The sequence below is a fragment of the Camelus bactrianus genome, chromosome 2 (genome assembly GCF_048773025.1).
Source record: "Camelus bactrianus isolate YW-2024 breed Bactrian camel chromosome 2, ASM4877302v1, whole genome shotgun sequence".
In the NCBI taxonomy this organism is placed as follows: domain Eukaryota; kingdom Metazoa; phylum Chordata; class Mammalia; order Artiodactyla; family Camelidae; genus Camelus; species Camelus bactrianus.
In genome coordinates this window covers 65971131-65984016 of record NC_133540.1, presented here as the reverse complement: position 1 = coordinate 65984016, position 12886 = coordinate 65971131, and the positions used below count along the sequence as shown (strand labels likewise).

Here is a 12886-nt window from a genome sequence, read left to right as displayed (position 1 = left end):
GAGTGTGGGTGACATTTATGTGGCTCACCTCTTCCAAATGCAACATAAGCTGTAAAAATACCGGTAGATCCACTTACTGTTATTCCAAGACCAATAATGCTAATATGACTTCAGTACAGAAATGGAAGAAAGAGGCAGTTTATTGTTCTTAACATTGATGAACAATTAATACTGAAATCATCTAACAGATCACAAACTTGAAAATAACTCATTGCCAAATGTTTTTATAAAAACAAAAAAAATTAAATTAAATGACTTTAATTCATAATGTGAAAAAAGTTTTTTAACTTTGGGGGGAATATGTGCTAAAGTTAGTGTTTTTGAGCAAAGAAGCTTTTCCTGTACTTTCAACATGCAAAATACTTTTAATTTAAGGAAGCAAACAGAGAAGGCTCTCACCGTCACAGTTACATTTTACTTTCATCAGCATCACTTTGACAGCTGTTTTTATTGGAATATATTAATAATCCCCAAATGTATTTTGCCTGGTAACTTCCTTTAAGAAATAAAACTGTTTTGGAAACAATTTTAACAGTATATTTATGAAAGACTAATTGAGTCATCTGTCTCTTAGGAAAATTTAAAAAATGAGTATCTCTTTCCTGTTATTACAAAACCTCAGCATTTCACTGTAAATATCATACAGTGGCTCTATGAATGCCAAATTCACAAGAACAATCACAAATTTAAGCATTTTCCTATGAATCAGAAGTTAACTATTATGAATAAATTATGTGTAACATGAAATTATAAAATCAGTTCTCTGACACCTATTTAGTAAATTTTCAAAAAAGCTGAAACAATAAGAAAGAAAACAAAGAAACATGAAAAGCAGCCAAGAGGAAAGAAACATTTCTTAGGAAAAAAAATCACATTAGTTAGAACTACATTTAAAAAGTGCAAAAATTGGCTACAGTTAATAAAAATAAAAACACTGGACAGATAGTGATTCCAAGTGATTTTCCAATTCTAGACAATCTCTAATATCTTAAAAACTCACAGAAAGTATATTTTGCTTTTAGTTCTTTTAGAACCAGCTGGTAATACATTAAAAGCTCATGCATAGTCATCACACTACGTATGTATGGTAAACTAGAAAGAATGCTTGGCTGAGGTAAACTAGAAAGCATGATGCTTGGGTATCTAGACAATCTATTTAGAACTTTGCCAAAACTGACATGCTGCTTTTGTGAACCCAAACAGCATTTGTTTGGCTCTTGGTATAACAAGTTAACAGTGAAGCTTTAAAGAATTTTGAGGACCCTTGCTTATGCTGGCTTCTAAATGTACCAGTCTATAGGCAGATTTTACTATTCTTAAACATTGTAAAGTAGATTCTAAAAAGAGCTTAGAAAATTGCTTTAAAAGGTTTACTTTACTTTTAAAAGCATCTGTTGCTCCAGGTGCATGGTTTTTGTCTGGATGAAACTTCAAAGCAAGCTTTCTATAAGCTTTTTTCAAATCTTCATCACCAGCATCTTTGGTAACTCCAAGTACTTCATAGTAATTTTTACATTTGTTTATGCTGTAAACAAGAGAGTGTTACATTATAATGTACGTTTCAAGGAAGAACTTCGAGTAATATCTGCAATTTTCATTTATTAGAATAACATAAAGAACCGTCTGTGGATTGTTTTCTCAATATCAAATAATAGTTTATCTGTTAAGGGTTATTGCCTCATTCTCTTTTTCAACCACAGACCATTCTTCCACCCTCTCTCAGTCCAAGAATTAGCCATGAGAATGTCCTTGGTGCAATTTATCACAACTACAGAGAGGCAAAGCAAAGCTCATAACAATTGTGGGTAAAGGACAGAGAACACACTGTAACTAAAATGAGAGAATAACAGTAATTTTATAGGACTCTTAAGCACATTAAAAAACTCCCAAACTCCTCACAAGTATGTTGCAGCTAAGGATTAATATGCGTTGCATTCCAAGAGTTTTGTTGTTGCATAACGTAAGCCTAGCCAAATATCAAAGCAACAGGTTAGTACATGTAAAACAATTACAGTACCCTATGGCTTAAATGTCAAGGCAAGTTAATCCAGTTAGGCAATGCTAAAAAGAATTAATTTGTGTCATTCTCTGAAAGATAAAATCTCATAACAAAATACATCATGGGACTCAAAATTATTTGTTACAGATTTTCATTATGATGAACATACTCTTAAAGATTACTCATATAGTTTATAACCCTAAAGATGTAACATTTAAGCCCTGAGTCTTTGAAGTATGTAAGGAAAAGAAATACTTTGAATGGTGCAGAGAACGTTAATTCTTTTGGATACAAACATTTTCCCATGACCTAATAATTTTCCTTCACTAAAATCCAGGTGCATTTTAAATATTTTTTTTTTTTTGTCTAGTTCTTTATGACTTTAGATGTGTTCCATTTGAGTGGCTTGATGATAGAGGTAGTAAGAGGAAAAAGGATCTGAGGCACAATTGTTCACTGACAGTTAAAGAACTGCAAAGGCTGACTTGAAGTTTTCAAAGAAAAGAGACAAGATTCAGCTTTTTTTACTACTAAGCCTATTAGCCATCACAGTGCCTTGTACTTAATAGATTCTCAGTAAATATTTATGGAATAAATGAACCTTAGCTCTCTTTCATAATGAAAGCATTCATCATTTGTTATATGTACAGGAAAAACAAGAGAACACATTGTTAAGATTAAAGAATTTTTTTTATAGTCACATCAACAAAAATCTGTTATGCAGTCTTCTTCATAGCAATAATAATTAAAATCAGATTTTTCTACTTTAGATACTTAATAAATACTAACACAAGTCAATTTTATTTCATAAACACAACACAACGTTTAATTAGTCAATACTATTTACTGGGCACCAACTATGTCCCAAGGCACCTGAGATCTACTAGTGAATGAAAGAGGGAATGATCACTGCCTTTGTAGCCTCATTCTCCTGAAATGTTAAGAAACTATAAGACAGGAAAAAAGGGAAGAGGGACATTTACAGAACACCTACTGTGTGTCCGGCACATGTCCACAATCCTATATCCATGTTTCACTATCCATAAAGTTCTGAAAAATGAAAGTTATTCTATAACTAATTTCACTTAAAAAACCTGTTTGAAAATCTTCAGAGGCAAAATTTGACCTGAACATATGTGAAGCTGCTACAGAATCTTCATTTACCACATTCAAGTGTGAGTATGTGTACCTTCTGCTGCAGATATGTGACTACTTGTTACGGGCTGCTTACCAGACTCTGCTAAGACATTATGTCACACATAATATATGCTCCTTATTCCTCTTCTGAAATATGAAGAATTCTGAGTTCCAAACTACATCTGGGCCACAAAAATTTCATATGAAGAGTTGTAGACACTTATTATGCTGACTATTTCACACAAACTATCTCATTTACTCCTTTATGTAGATATTATCCCCATGTAACCAAAGAGGAAATCAAGGCTTCGAGTGATTATGTAAATTGCCAAAAGCCATAGGAACCAAGATTTATTTCTTCAACAAAAATTTACTGAACATCTTTTTGCCAGATGCTGTTTCTGATACTAAAGTGGTGAATAAAACGGTCAAAAAAAATCCCTGTTCACACTACATTTACAATTGGGAGAGAGACAAGCAATGAACAAATATACAAGTAAAATACAAAGCATATCATACAGTGATAAATATTTGGAGAAAAATGAAGTGGCAAAGGGAAACAGCGAATGGAAAGAGAGGCCTCCTATTTTAAATAGGGCTATTAGGAGATGCTTCACAAGTGAAGGTTCAAACCTCAGTTTGTCTGACTTGAAAATGCTGCTGTCTCCAAATCAGAATAAAGAAAAGGAACCCACCCAGATTCCAGAGCAACTGTCCGCTTCCTTCTGTTTGCTTTTCTAATCAGTATTTAAACAGACTGTTGGTTTTGGTACGCAGAACATGCTTTCTCTGACTCTCTTCTTGCTTAGTTTATACAATTTCTTCAGACCTCAGCTTAGGTCTTCCTTTCTCAAAAACTCAGATTCCTCAAGATTAAGTTCAGTGACCCTCTTATATTCTCCCAAAGCTATCTGAAAGTAGCCCTGTCCCAGAAATCACCACAATGCGCTGCAGCCGCTTACTTGTCTGACTACTCTTGCGGACTATCAGGCCACTTGAAAGCAGGCATTGAGTCCTGCTCACCGTATGTATTGAATGGATGGACGGATGAATGGATGGATGACTGGCTCAGTTTGAGGGCAAAAATGGTGAAGATTCAAGTCATTTTTGGACAAAAGGTAATAAGTGCTGTAAGAAAAATGTAACTGCCACCAAAAATCAATTTGGAATAGAGCATAAAACTGTGGGACAAGGAATAGAGCTAAGAATACTGTCTAACAGATACTACCTGAGTGCAAAAACCAAAAGTCAGTAATACACAAAATACTAAATAATCCTAAAATCATTATACTATTTGGTTTGAATGCATACAATGTTTACTTATGTACCAGATTAATCCTCTAAAATTGTTTCGTTGATATTTCCTGAGCACAAAAGCCTAGGCAACAGAAAAAGGTAGCCCAGGAGAGGGCTGCCGGATAGTGTAGGGAAATTAGGTTGGAATTCACAATCTTCTAAAGATGAATCATAAAGCTAAGAATTGTTACAAAGAGAAAAAAGGTAGGAAAAACAGTTATTTCACTAATTCTTAGCTGTATCTAGCTCTACTGTATCTTCACTGCACTGAATTTTTCATCATATATTAGAGGAGAAATCCTTTGAGAAGTCAGGAGAGAGGCAAAAAGTCGACATCACCAATGGACAAGCTGTAGACCGCATATTTCACGTAATGTTACAAATATACTCATTTACCTAATTTTTCACATCTGAATGAGAAATTACCATTCACATATTAATTTTAATCCGTATACTCATCATACTTCTCTTCATCAGCTAAATGCATTTGTCACATTTTTTTAGTTCACTCTTTACTGAAAGATTCAAACCTTCTTCTCCATCCTCACCAAAAAATTATATTAAAAAAAAAAAAGAAAAAAGGAAGGGAAAAGAAAAGAAAAGGAAAGAAAAGAAAAGAAAAAGGATAATAAATTAAAAAGAGATAACTCACTACCTGCCCTGGAAGGAAAGGTTGTACAAAAAGGCAAGAAAGATTTGCCTGGGAATTCAACAAAGGAGAAGTATGTCTAGTTCAACTTTTATGTCTTCCTTTAAGTGCGTGCATAGCGGGGGGGGGGGGGGGGCAGGGGGGGCCCCTTTCAATTCTTTTTTTTTCATGTGTTATAGATGACTTTTAAGTTAATTCCAAATTCAATTTGGTGTTTAGGGAAATAATTATTTATTCCTGAGACAAAGGATTATTATTTCATAAGTTTAGCAAAATGATTTGCTTTCTTTTCATTTAAAGAACTATAGTTAAAATCATATCCTAATGAAATCCTCATAATTCAAATAAGTTACCAGTTATAGAGAAGTGTTCCTAACTGATAAATATAATGATGTCCCAGTTAATGATTTCACACTGATCTTACAAATTTTTAAAATGTAAGTTGGGCTTTTTTTCAGTAAGATATTAAAAACCTCTTCAAATTAGATCCATGACACCTTTTGCTCTGTATTTTTTCAATATATCTCAACTCAAAGACAACAAACAGTGCTTAGTTTCACAGAATGAGTTTTACAAACAAAGTTACACACTTTTTCTTCAGTCTTACTGTAAGCTTCAGTCTTACTTATGCAATGGATGCAGTATTATTGCATGGCTTCTCCCATTGAGCCAAACTGTCACTGAGCAACTTGTTTGCATAATAGTGCTAACCAACAAGATAACATGGCTTTCTTCAGAAAAATCCCCTGTGTACAGGTAAAACAAACAAACAAAAAAAACATACAGCACGTAAGTGTCTGCTGGTGATCTGCTCCCTCACTAAAGCAACACTTATTCTGAAGGCTAATACAATGAAAAAGTGTTACATGATTCAGCTAAGCGATTCTTATATAAGGTACCAACTGAAGTCTTTTGAGTAACTTTGGGATTCTATTAAAGAATGCTCTGATCATATTAATCCCCCAAGGGAAAAAAACTGCATTTATTTAATAAAAAAGGTATGCTGAAACTATTGACCAGAGAAACAACATCTAATACAGGTAAACTACTAAGCTCATACTTGCACTCAGTAAGAATTCAGTCTCAAACCTACTTAGGTCCTCAGTGCTAACCAGCAATCCTCCCATTTCCTCTGCCTTTTCCGTCTCATACTTTCACCATTCTTCTCAAGCTTTCAATTTCATCTCATTTCTTCTGACTCTCAGAGGATAACCTCATCTGCAATTTCACAGAGAACATGGACCCAACCGACAGGAACTCCCTCAACATTGTATTTCCATCTGTCCAATTTTGGCCATATACAAAGTGGATCTGCACCCACCACGACCTTTCATTCTTCCATTCTCAAAATGTCCCCCTGCCCAAATACTAAAACAAAGAGAGGGCAAAGCAAAGCACTGCTCTTCTTCCCTTATTTCTACCATACTTTGAGTACTCCTCTTTTCCTTTCAAGCCTAGGGTAGAAGAAACGGAGAAAAAAGATTTAAAAAAAAAATAACACCAGATTTAGGAGATTCCTATTCTCCACAGTTTCAACTACTTTTTTTTGGGAGGGGGTGATATTTTCAAATATACAGGTGATTCTGTAGTGCTTATGAAAAAAATCACAAAAAGATTCTAAATAAAAATCACATATAACGCATTTAACTTTTTTAGGTCTTTTCATTGAGAACATGCTCTCCTAATAAAGAGTAATTTCCACAAGAATATACAATTTGTTTTCAGAGGGATGTAGTTTCCTGGAATACATTTCAGCACACTGTTTATTTAATTAAATCTTTTTCTTAAAGAAATTCAAAAGCCAGTCTCTCACTTATTCAGTCACCTCTGACACAATACTACAATTATAAAAGTAGTTAGCAACATTATTTATATTCTCAAAGCACTTCTCTACCATTCACGCTAACCAAATACCGTTTACCATGACTTTACAATGAAGGGGAGTCTTTGTTTCTTATTGTGGTCACACACAGACAAAATGTTACAATCAAGTTTTAGCACCTAAATATATAGGAAGAAAAGCAAAATATGAATACACTGATATTTGATTTAAAAATGACTTCAATTCTAAATTCTGGTGAGTAAAAAAGAAAGAATAAACTAAACAGTAAAAATGAAGAAAAAAGGGTGAAAAAAGAAAGATTAAAAGAGAAACAGGAAAGGGCAAAAGAAAAAAACAATCTAACTAGCTTTACCTACTCTTCATTTAAGCTAGGCCATTGTACTATAATTTACTCTCCATGTTGAATTATCTGATTACTCTCTGTTCAGAGTCCTTCATCCTTACATTTTGGTTTCCCTAAGTAATTTCAGTACAACATCAATACAGCTTCCTTAAGCAGGAAACAAAAACAGTATTTCCTCTAATGTTTCATACTCAAAGGTACATTTTCTTTCCAGAAAATCTTCTTAATTATAAAACTAATAAAGCAAAATCCAGTTCATAATTTTCCAATTCTACCTAATTCTTCTGCTTTCAGTAGAAGCGTATCATGAAGTAAAACTAAAACACTAAGACAAAATAACCAGAGTTAAGAAAAATATTAAAAGGAGAAGACATTATAGTATTTGCATATATATAAAGGTTAGTCTTAAAAAAAAGAACATAAATATGAAAAAAACCACTATCCTTCCTTAATATAAGCAGGAAATTGAAAATGCTGTTGCAACTGCCCTCAGTTCTCCTCATATGAAATTCTCCTGCCTTCATACATATATAAAACAATTCTTCATCCTCTTTTAATATTGTTATTTAATAGTACAGTGTCAAAAATTGAAATAATTTTCCTCAAAAATTTTTTTCTGTAAGTAGCTTTGTGACTCATAGTTACTTTAAAAGATGGAATCTCCCAGAGAGTTGATACTTTACAGACTGATTTTATAAAGGATATATAGCATAAGACACCTGGAGTTCAATTCCTTGATGTCTGTTCTATTGAATTATAATTCAAACACTTTTTTTAGGTGTTAGGACATTAAAATTACAGTAGTATCAACTATAATTGACACACAAGTCACGTTTATTCCTACCTGAGAACTCCTTCTACTTGGTCTTTGGTGTAGCCTTTTCCACTTTCACCACTCCCAGATGAGGGGTCCTTTGTGCAGTTAGGCTTGCTTTGATCACCACTACCTGACGATTTTCGGCAATGAGGGCTGTTCCCAGCAGTGCTTCCATTTTTCATAATTATTTCCAATAGTGCTGTAAAAAGATACAGAAAGCATACTCTGCCTGTTTACATCAAGGTACATAAACATGATCTTGAGAAGAAAGTTATAAAACTGACAAATTAAGAACTGTGTATTCCAAAAAGATGCACCATAGAGTCTATTTAAATAGTAAGCATTCCCTTATGTACTTAACTATTTACAGACCACTAATCACCACTTGCAAGTAGAATATTAAGACATTTAATGTCAATAACTCAACATTACTATCATCCAATTACTTATGACATACTTTTGTTTGTCATATTACGGTGAAATGCAGAATGCCATAGAAAAAGATAGTGGGTCAACAAATGGTGCTGGGACAACTGGATATCCATATGCAAACAATGAATTCAGACCTCTTCTTCACATCATACACAAAAATTAGCTCAAGATAGATCACATACCTAAATGTAAGAACTAACACTATAAAACTCTTAGAAGTAAATACGGGAGTAAATATTTATGACCTTAATTTAGGCAAAAATTCTTAGATACGATAAAAAAAAGTGGCAAAAGAAAAAAAAAAAGAAGTTGACCTCATCAAAATTAAAAACCTTCACCCTTCAAAGAAAATCAATGCAGTAAAAAGACAATCCCCAGAATGGGAAAAAATATTTACAAAATCATGTATATATCTGAAAGAGACATATATCCATACTATATAAAGAAATCTTACAATTCAGTAATAAAAGGACCAAAAACTCAACTTTAAAAAATTGGGCAAAGGATCTAAACAGATATTCTCCAAAATAGATACACAAGTGACCAATAAGTACATGAAAAGTTGCCTAACAACAATAGCCATCAGGCAAATGAAAACCAAAACTACAATGAGATATCACTTTACACCCACTAGGATACTATAATCAGCAAGATGAACAATTACAAGTGTTGAATAGGATGTGGAAAAACTGGAACTCTCATACATTGCTGGTGGTAGTGTAAAATAGTGTGCCTACTTTGAAATATCATCTGGTAGTTCTTTAAAAGATTAAACATACAGTTACCATTTGACCCAACAATCCTATCCCTGGGTATAAACCCAAGAGAAACAAAAACATACATGTATATGAAAAATGGTTCACAAATGTTCGTAACAATATTGTTCATAATAGAACAAAAGTGGAAAAAATCGAAATGCCCATCAACTGATGAATAAATATGTCCATACAGTGGAATGTTATTTGACAATTTAAAAAAATGAAGTACTGATATACATTACAACATAGATGAACTCTGAAAACATGCTAAGTAAAAAAAGTCCGTCACAAAAAGACCACATATTATGATTCCATTTATACAAAATGTATAGAATAAGTAAATCTACAGAGACAGAATGATCAGATGTTGCCAAAGGCTAGTGGGGAGGGAAGAATGGAATTGGGGGAAAATGAGGAGTGATTCCTAGTGAGTTTCTTTCTGTAATGTTCTAAAATTAATTGTTGTAATGGTTGCACAACAATGTGAACCCACTGAATGGTACATTTTAAATGAATGAATTGTACGGTATGTGAATTTTATCTCAATAAAGCTGTCATACCTATGTATTTTAAAAGATCCAGCAGTGTCATTGGCCAACTTGCAAACATACAGATATTTATTCTTTATAACTCTCTACCATTTCCTAGTTAATGCATTCAAGAGGTCACCTAAGACATAAGAAATTTGGTTTTTATAACAATCTAGTTGTAGATAATACAGAAAGGCTCTTAATTAGACAGCAATCTATTAGTTATTAAAAAGATAAGCATAACATAAAATTTTTAACTATAGTGTAGCTCACATTGAATGCAATCACGTTAATGTTGAGAGCAGAAGCTAGCATAGTCTAGGGTGTAGTGGTTCACCACTTTTTAACATGAAAAATTGTGTGGAAATTCTAGGAAGACAGCAGCTTGAATTTTAAATCTCTTCAAATTGTCTCAGAAAATCAGAGCAATTAGATAGCAAAATAAAAACCTCATGTACAAAGTCTCCAAATACAAGAAGGTAGGGACAAACCATCAATAGTTACAAGATCTATGTAGGTATTATCATCTGTGTGGGAAGAAGCAGAGAACAGTAACAGGGCATTTTACCAGCCCACAGAACAAAAGAACTCCAAAATAGCCAGCAGGGACTCTGCGAAGCTCAGCAGGCAAAACTGAGAAAGGTGAGGGTTTTGGTCACTACAATAGCATGTGAGTGAAATGGTCCACAATAAACTATTAGGGGCATAGACTACCCTAGTCACTACAATTCTCAAAACTAATCAGTCAAAGCTCTCTTGCAGAACAAAGCCAAACCTAGGAGAAACTGCTGGGAACAGGATCCAGTCTGAAGAGGATATGGCAATAGAAAAAAAATGAAAAGAGAAACTCCAGATAAAGTAGGGAAGGAGAAAAGAGTGAGGAAATCTTATATATAGCAAGGTGACATATTTTCAAACATTACACAGAAACTGGAGAAGATCTCCATGTATTTAGAAAGGCTAACTTCACATAATAATAAGTAAAAGAAAATGATAGAAGTGATATCTGATACAAAGTTATATAAGAAAAAAGAGACTAGGAATAAACATCAGAACACAATGAAAGCACACTACAAAGACCTGTCGACAGAACAGGAAAACACTATAACCTACTATTTCAAGACAAACTGAAAAGACTTAAAAATTACACACCATACAAAAGAACAACATAAATTAGAATTAAAACAACCCCCAAAATTATCTATATAGAGCTCAGGTGATAAAACTACGGGAAAAAAATAAAAGGGAAAACCAATTCAAAAAAGAAGACTAAACTAGAAGAAACAAAGACTTAATAAACACAACAGATAACACTGTATAAATGAAAGAGAATATAAAAAGGGAAAAAATTTTAATTAAAACATGAAGAAGATAAATCAGAAAGAAAAAGGCAAATACTGAAGATAGTTAAAGAAGATCCAACATACATATGAGTCTTAAAGAAGATAAATAAGGGAAATAAAACCAATATAACAACAATTGGAGAAAACTTTTCTGATATAAAATCAGAAACTATATAATGAAAGGGCAAGTCACACACCTAAGAATACTGACCCACAAAAACCAACATTCGGCAACCATCAGAAATTTATTCTGAAAAGAATCACCAACAAATGCTAAAAGGAGTTGTTAGAAGTTTGTTGTGGAAAAGGACATTAACAGTTTCGAAGTATTTTCCCAAAAAATATTTATTAACTACAAAAGGGAAAAAAAGTAAGTTTAGAGTGGAGAAACCTGTTAATCACCAAATTCACCAACTGAACAAACTTAACCACACCAGTAAGGACCAAATCAACATAATGTGTCTCCTGATATTACACTAAGAACACAACATCACATCTACAGTATGCTTGCCAAAAATTCATATGAGGAAATGTCAGCCAAACCCAAATTAAGGGAAATTCTATAAAATAGCTGGTCTGGACTCATCAAAAGTGCCAAGATCAAGAAAGAAAAAAGATGATACCTAGAGAACAAAACATGCCAAATATAATGCCACATGCATCCTTTTTGCTATCAAAAACATAATTGGGGGAACTGGCAGAACTTGACTGAGGTACATGCATTAATTTCATAAATTTGATGCTTATGCTGTGGTTATTCAAGGGTGTTTTTGTCTTTAAAAACATACGTTGAATTATTTAGGGGTAACAGAACATGATGTCTATATCTCACTTGGTTCAGGAAAAAAACAGTTAAGAACAAATTGTGTGTGTATGTTGGGGAGAGGGGACATAGCAGGGAGAGAGAGGTAGGGCATAATAAAGCAAATGCAGTAAAATTTTATCAAATAGGAAGCCTGAATGATATGTACATGGGACATTTATACTATTTTTGTGACTTCTCTGTAAATTTGAAAGTATTTCAAAATTTTGAAAAAGCTAAAATAGGGAGGGAAATGGAGAGAGCATATGCAAAGAAAATTTAACTGTTTTCAGTAATTTTATTAGTGGGTAGTATTGGTAATATTACACTGAAACTATTATGCATAAGATGTGGCATAAAGCAAATAAATAATCAAGACATTCTATCATTTGCCATGGCCTTGAAAACCAAGATTACTATTGTGGAAGGAAAAAGAAATATAAGCTAGAAAAGTTTAAACACCCCAAAGTGCTTACCTTGAACTAGACTTCCAGTATAAGCTTGTAAGATAGTTTTTAGCTTAAAAAAAAAAAAAAATCCTGTAGTCTGTACACTGAAAAGGCCCAAAGACAATGAACAATCTTAGTCACAGAATCCCTAGTACCAGATGGTGATACTGAAACACCATTTTCCATTAAAATAAACCAGGGCTTATTGGAAACATGGCTGACTCCAGGTCTAGCACAGGGGATGTACAAGAAGAACCTGAAACTTTCTGTCATACCGAAGAGCAAGGTAACTATTAAAGACCATGGAGAATGTGCCTATAGGACTCAGGGGTGAACCTAAAGGGGGTTCCCACTGGCCAAAAATCTAAAAAATAATATTCTGTATCCCCTTTCATTCTCAGCACAATCTCTCAGTGTTTTTCTAGACATCTTCCATGCTAATAGCTAGATGCTAAAGCAAGATCATACATAGAGTTGTTTTAGATTTT

At 33.4% G+C, this 12886-nt stretch overlaps 1 protein-coding gene across 2 annotated transcripts in view; it reads right to left on the bottom strand.

Moving 5' to 3' along the window:
- Window positions 1–12886, bottom strand: part of DNAJB14 (DnaJ heat shock protein family (Hsp40) member B14) — a 42069-nt gene that overhangs the window by 22165 nt on the left and 7018 nt on the right. For both annotated transcript variants that reach the window (XM_074343319.1, XM_074343323.1), the window contains 2 exons: window positions 8112–8283; window positions 1380–1525 (listed from right to left, as the gene is read on the bottom strand). In XM_074343319.1, the coding sequence (XP_074199420.1) occupies window positions 1380–1525; window positions 8112–8283 (318 nt within the window). The remainder of the gene's footprint in view (window positions 1–1379; window positions 1526–8111; window positions 8284–12886) is intronic.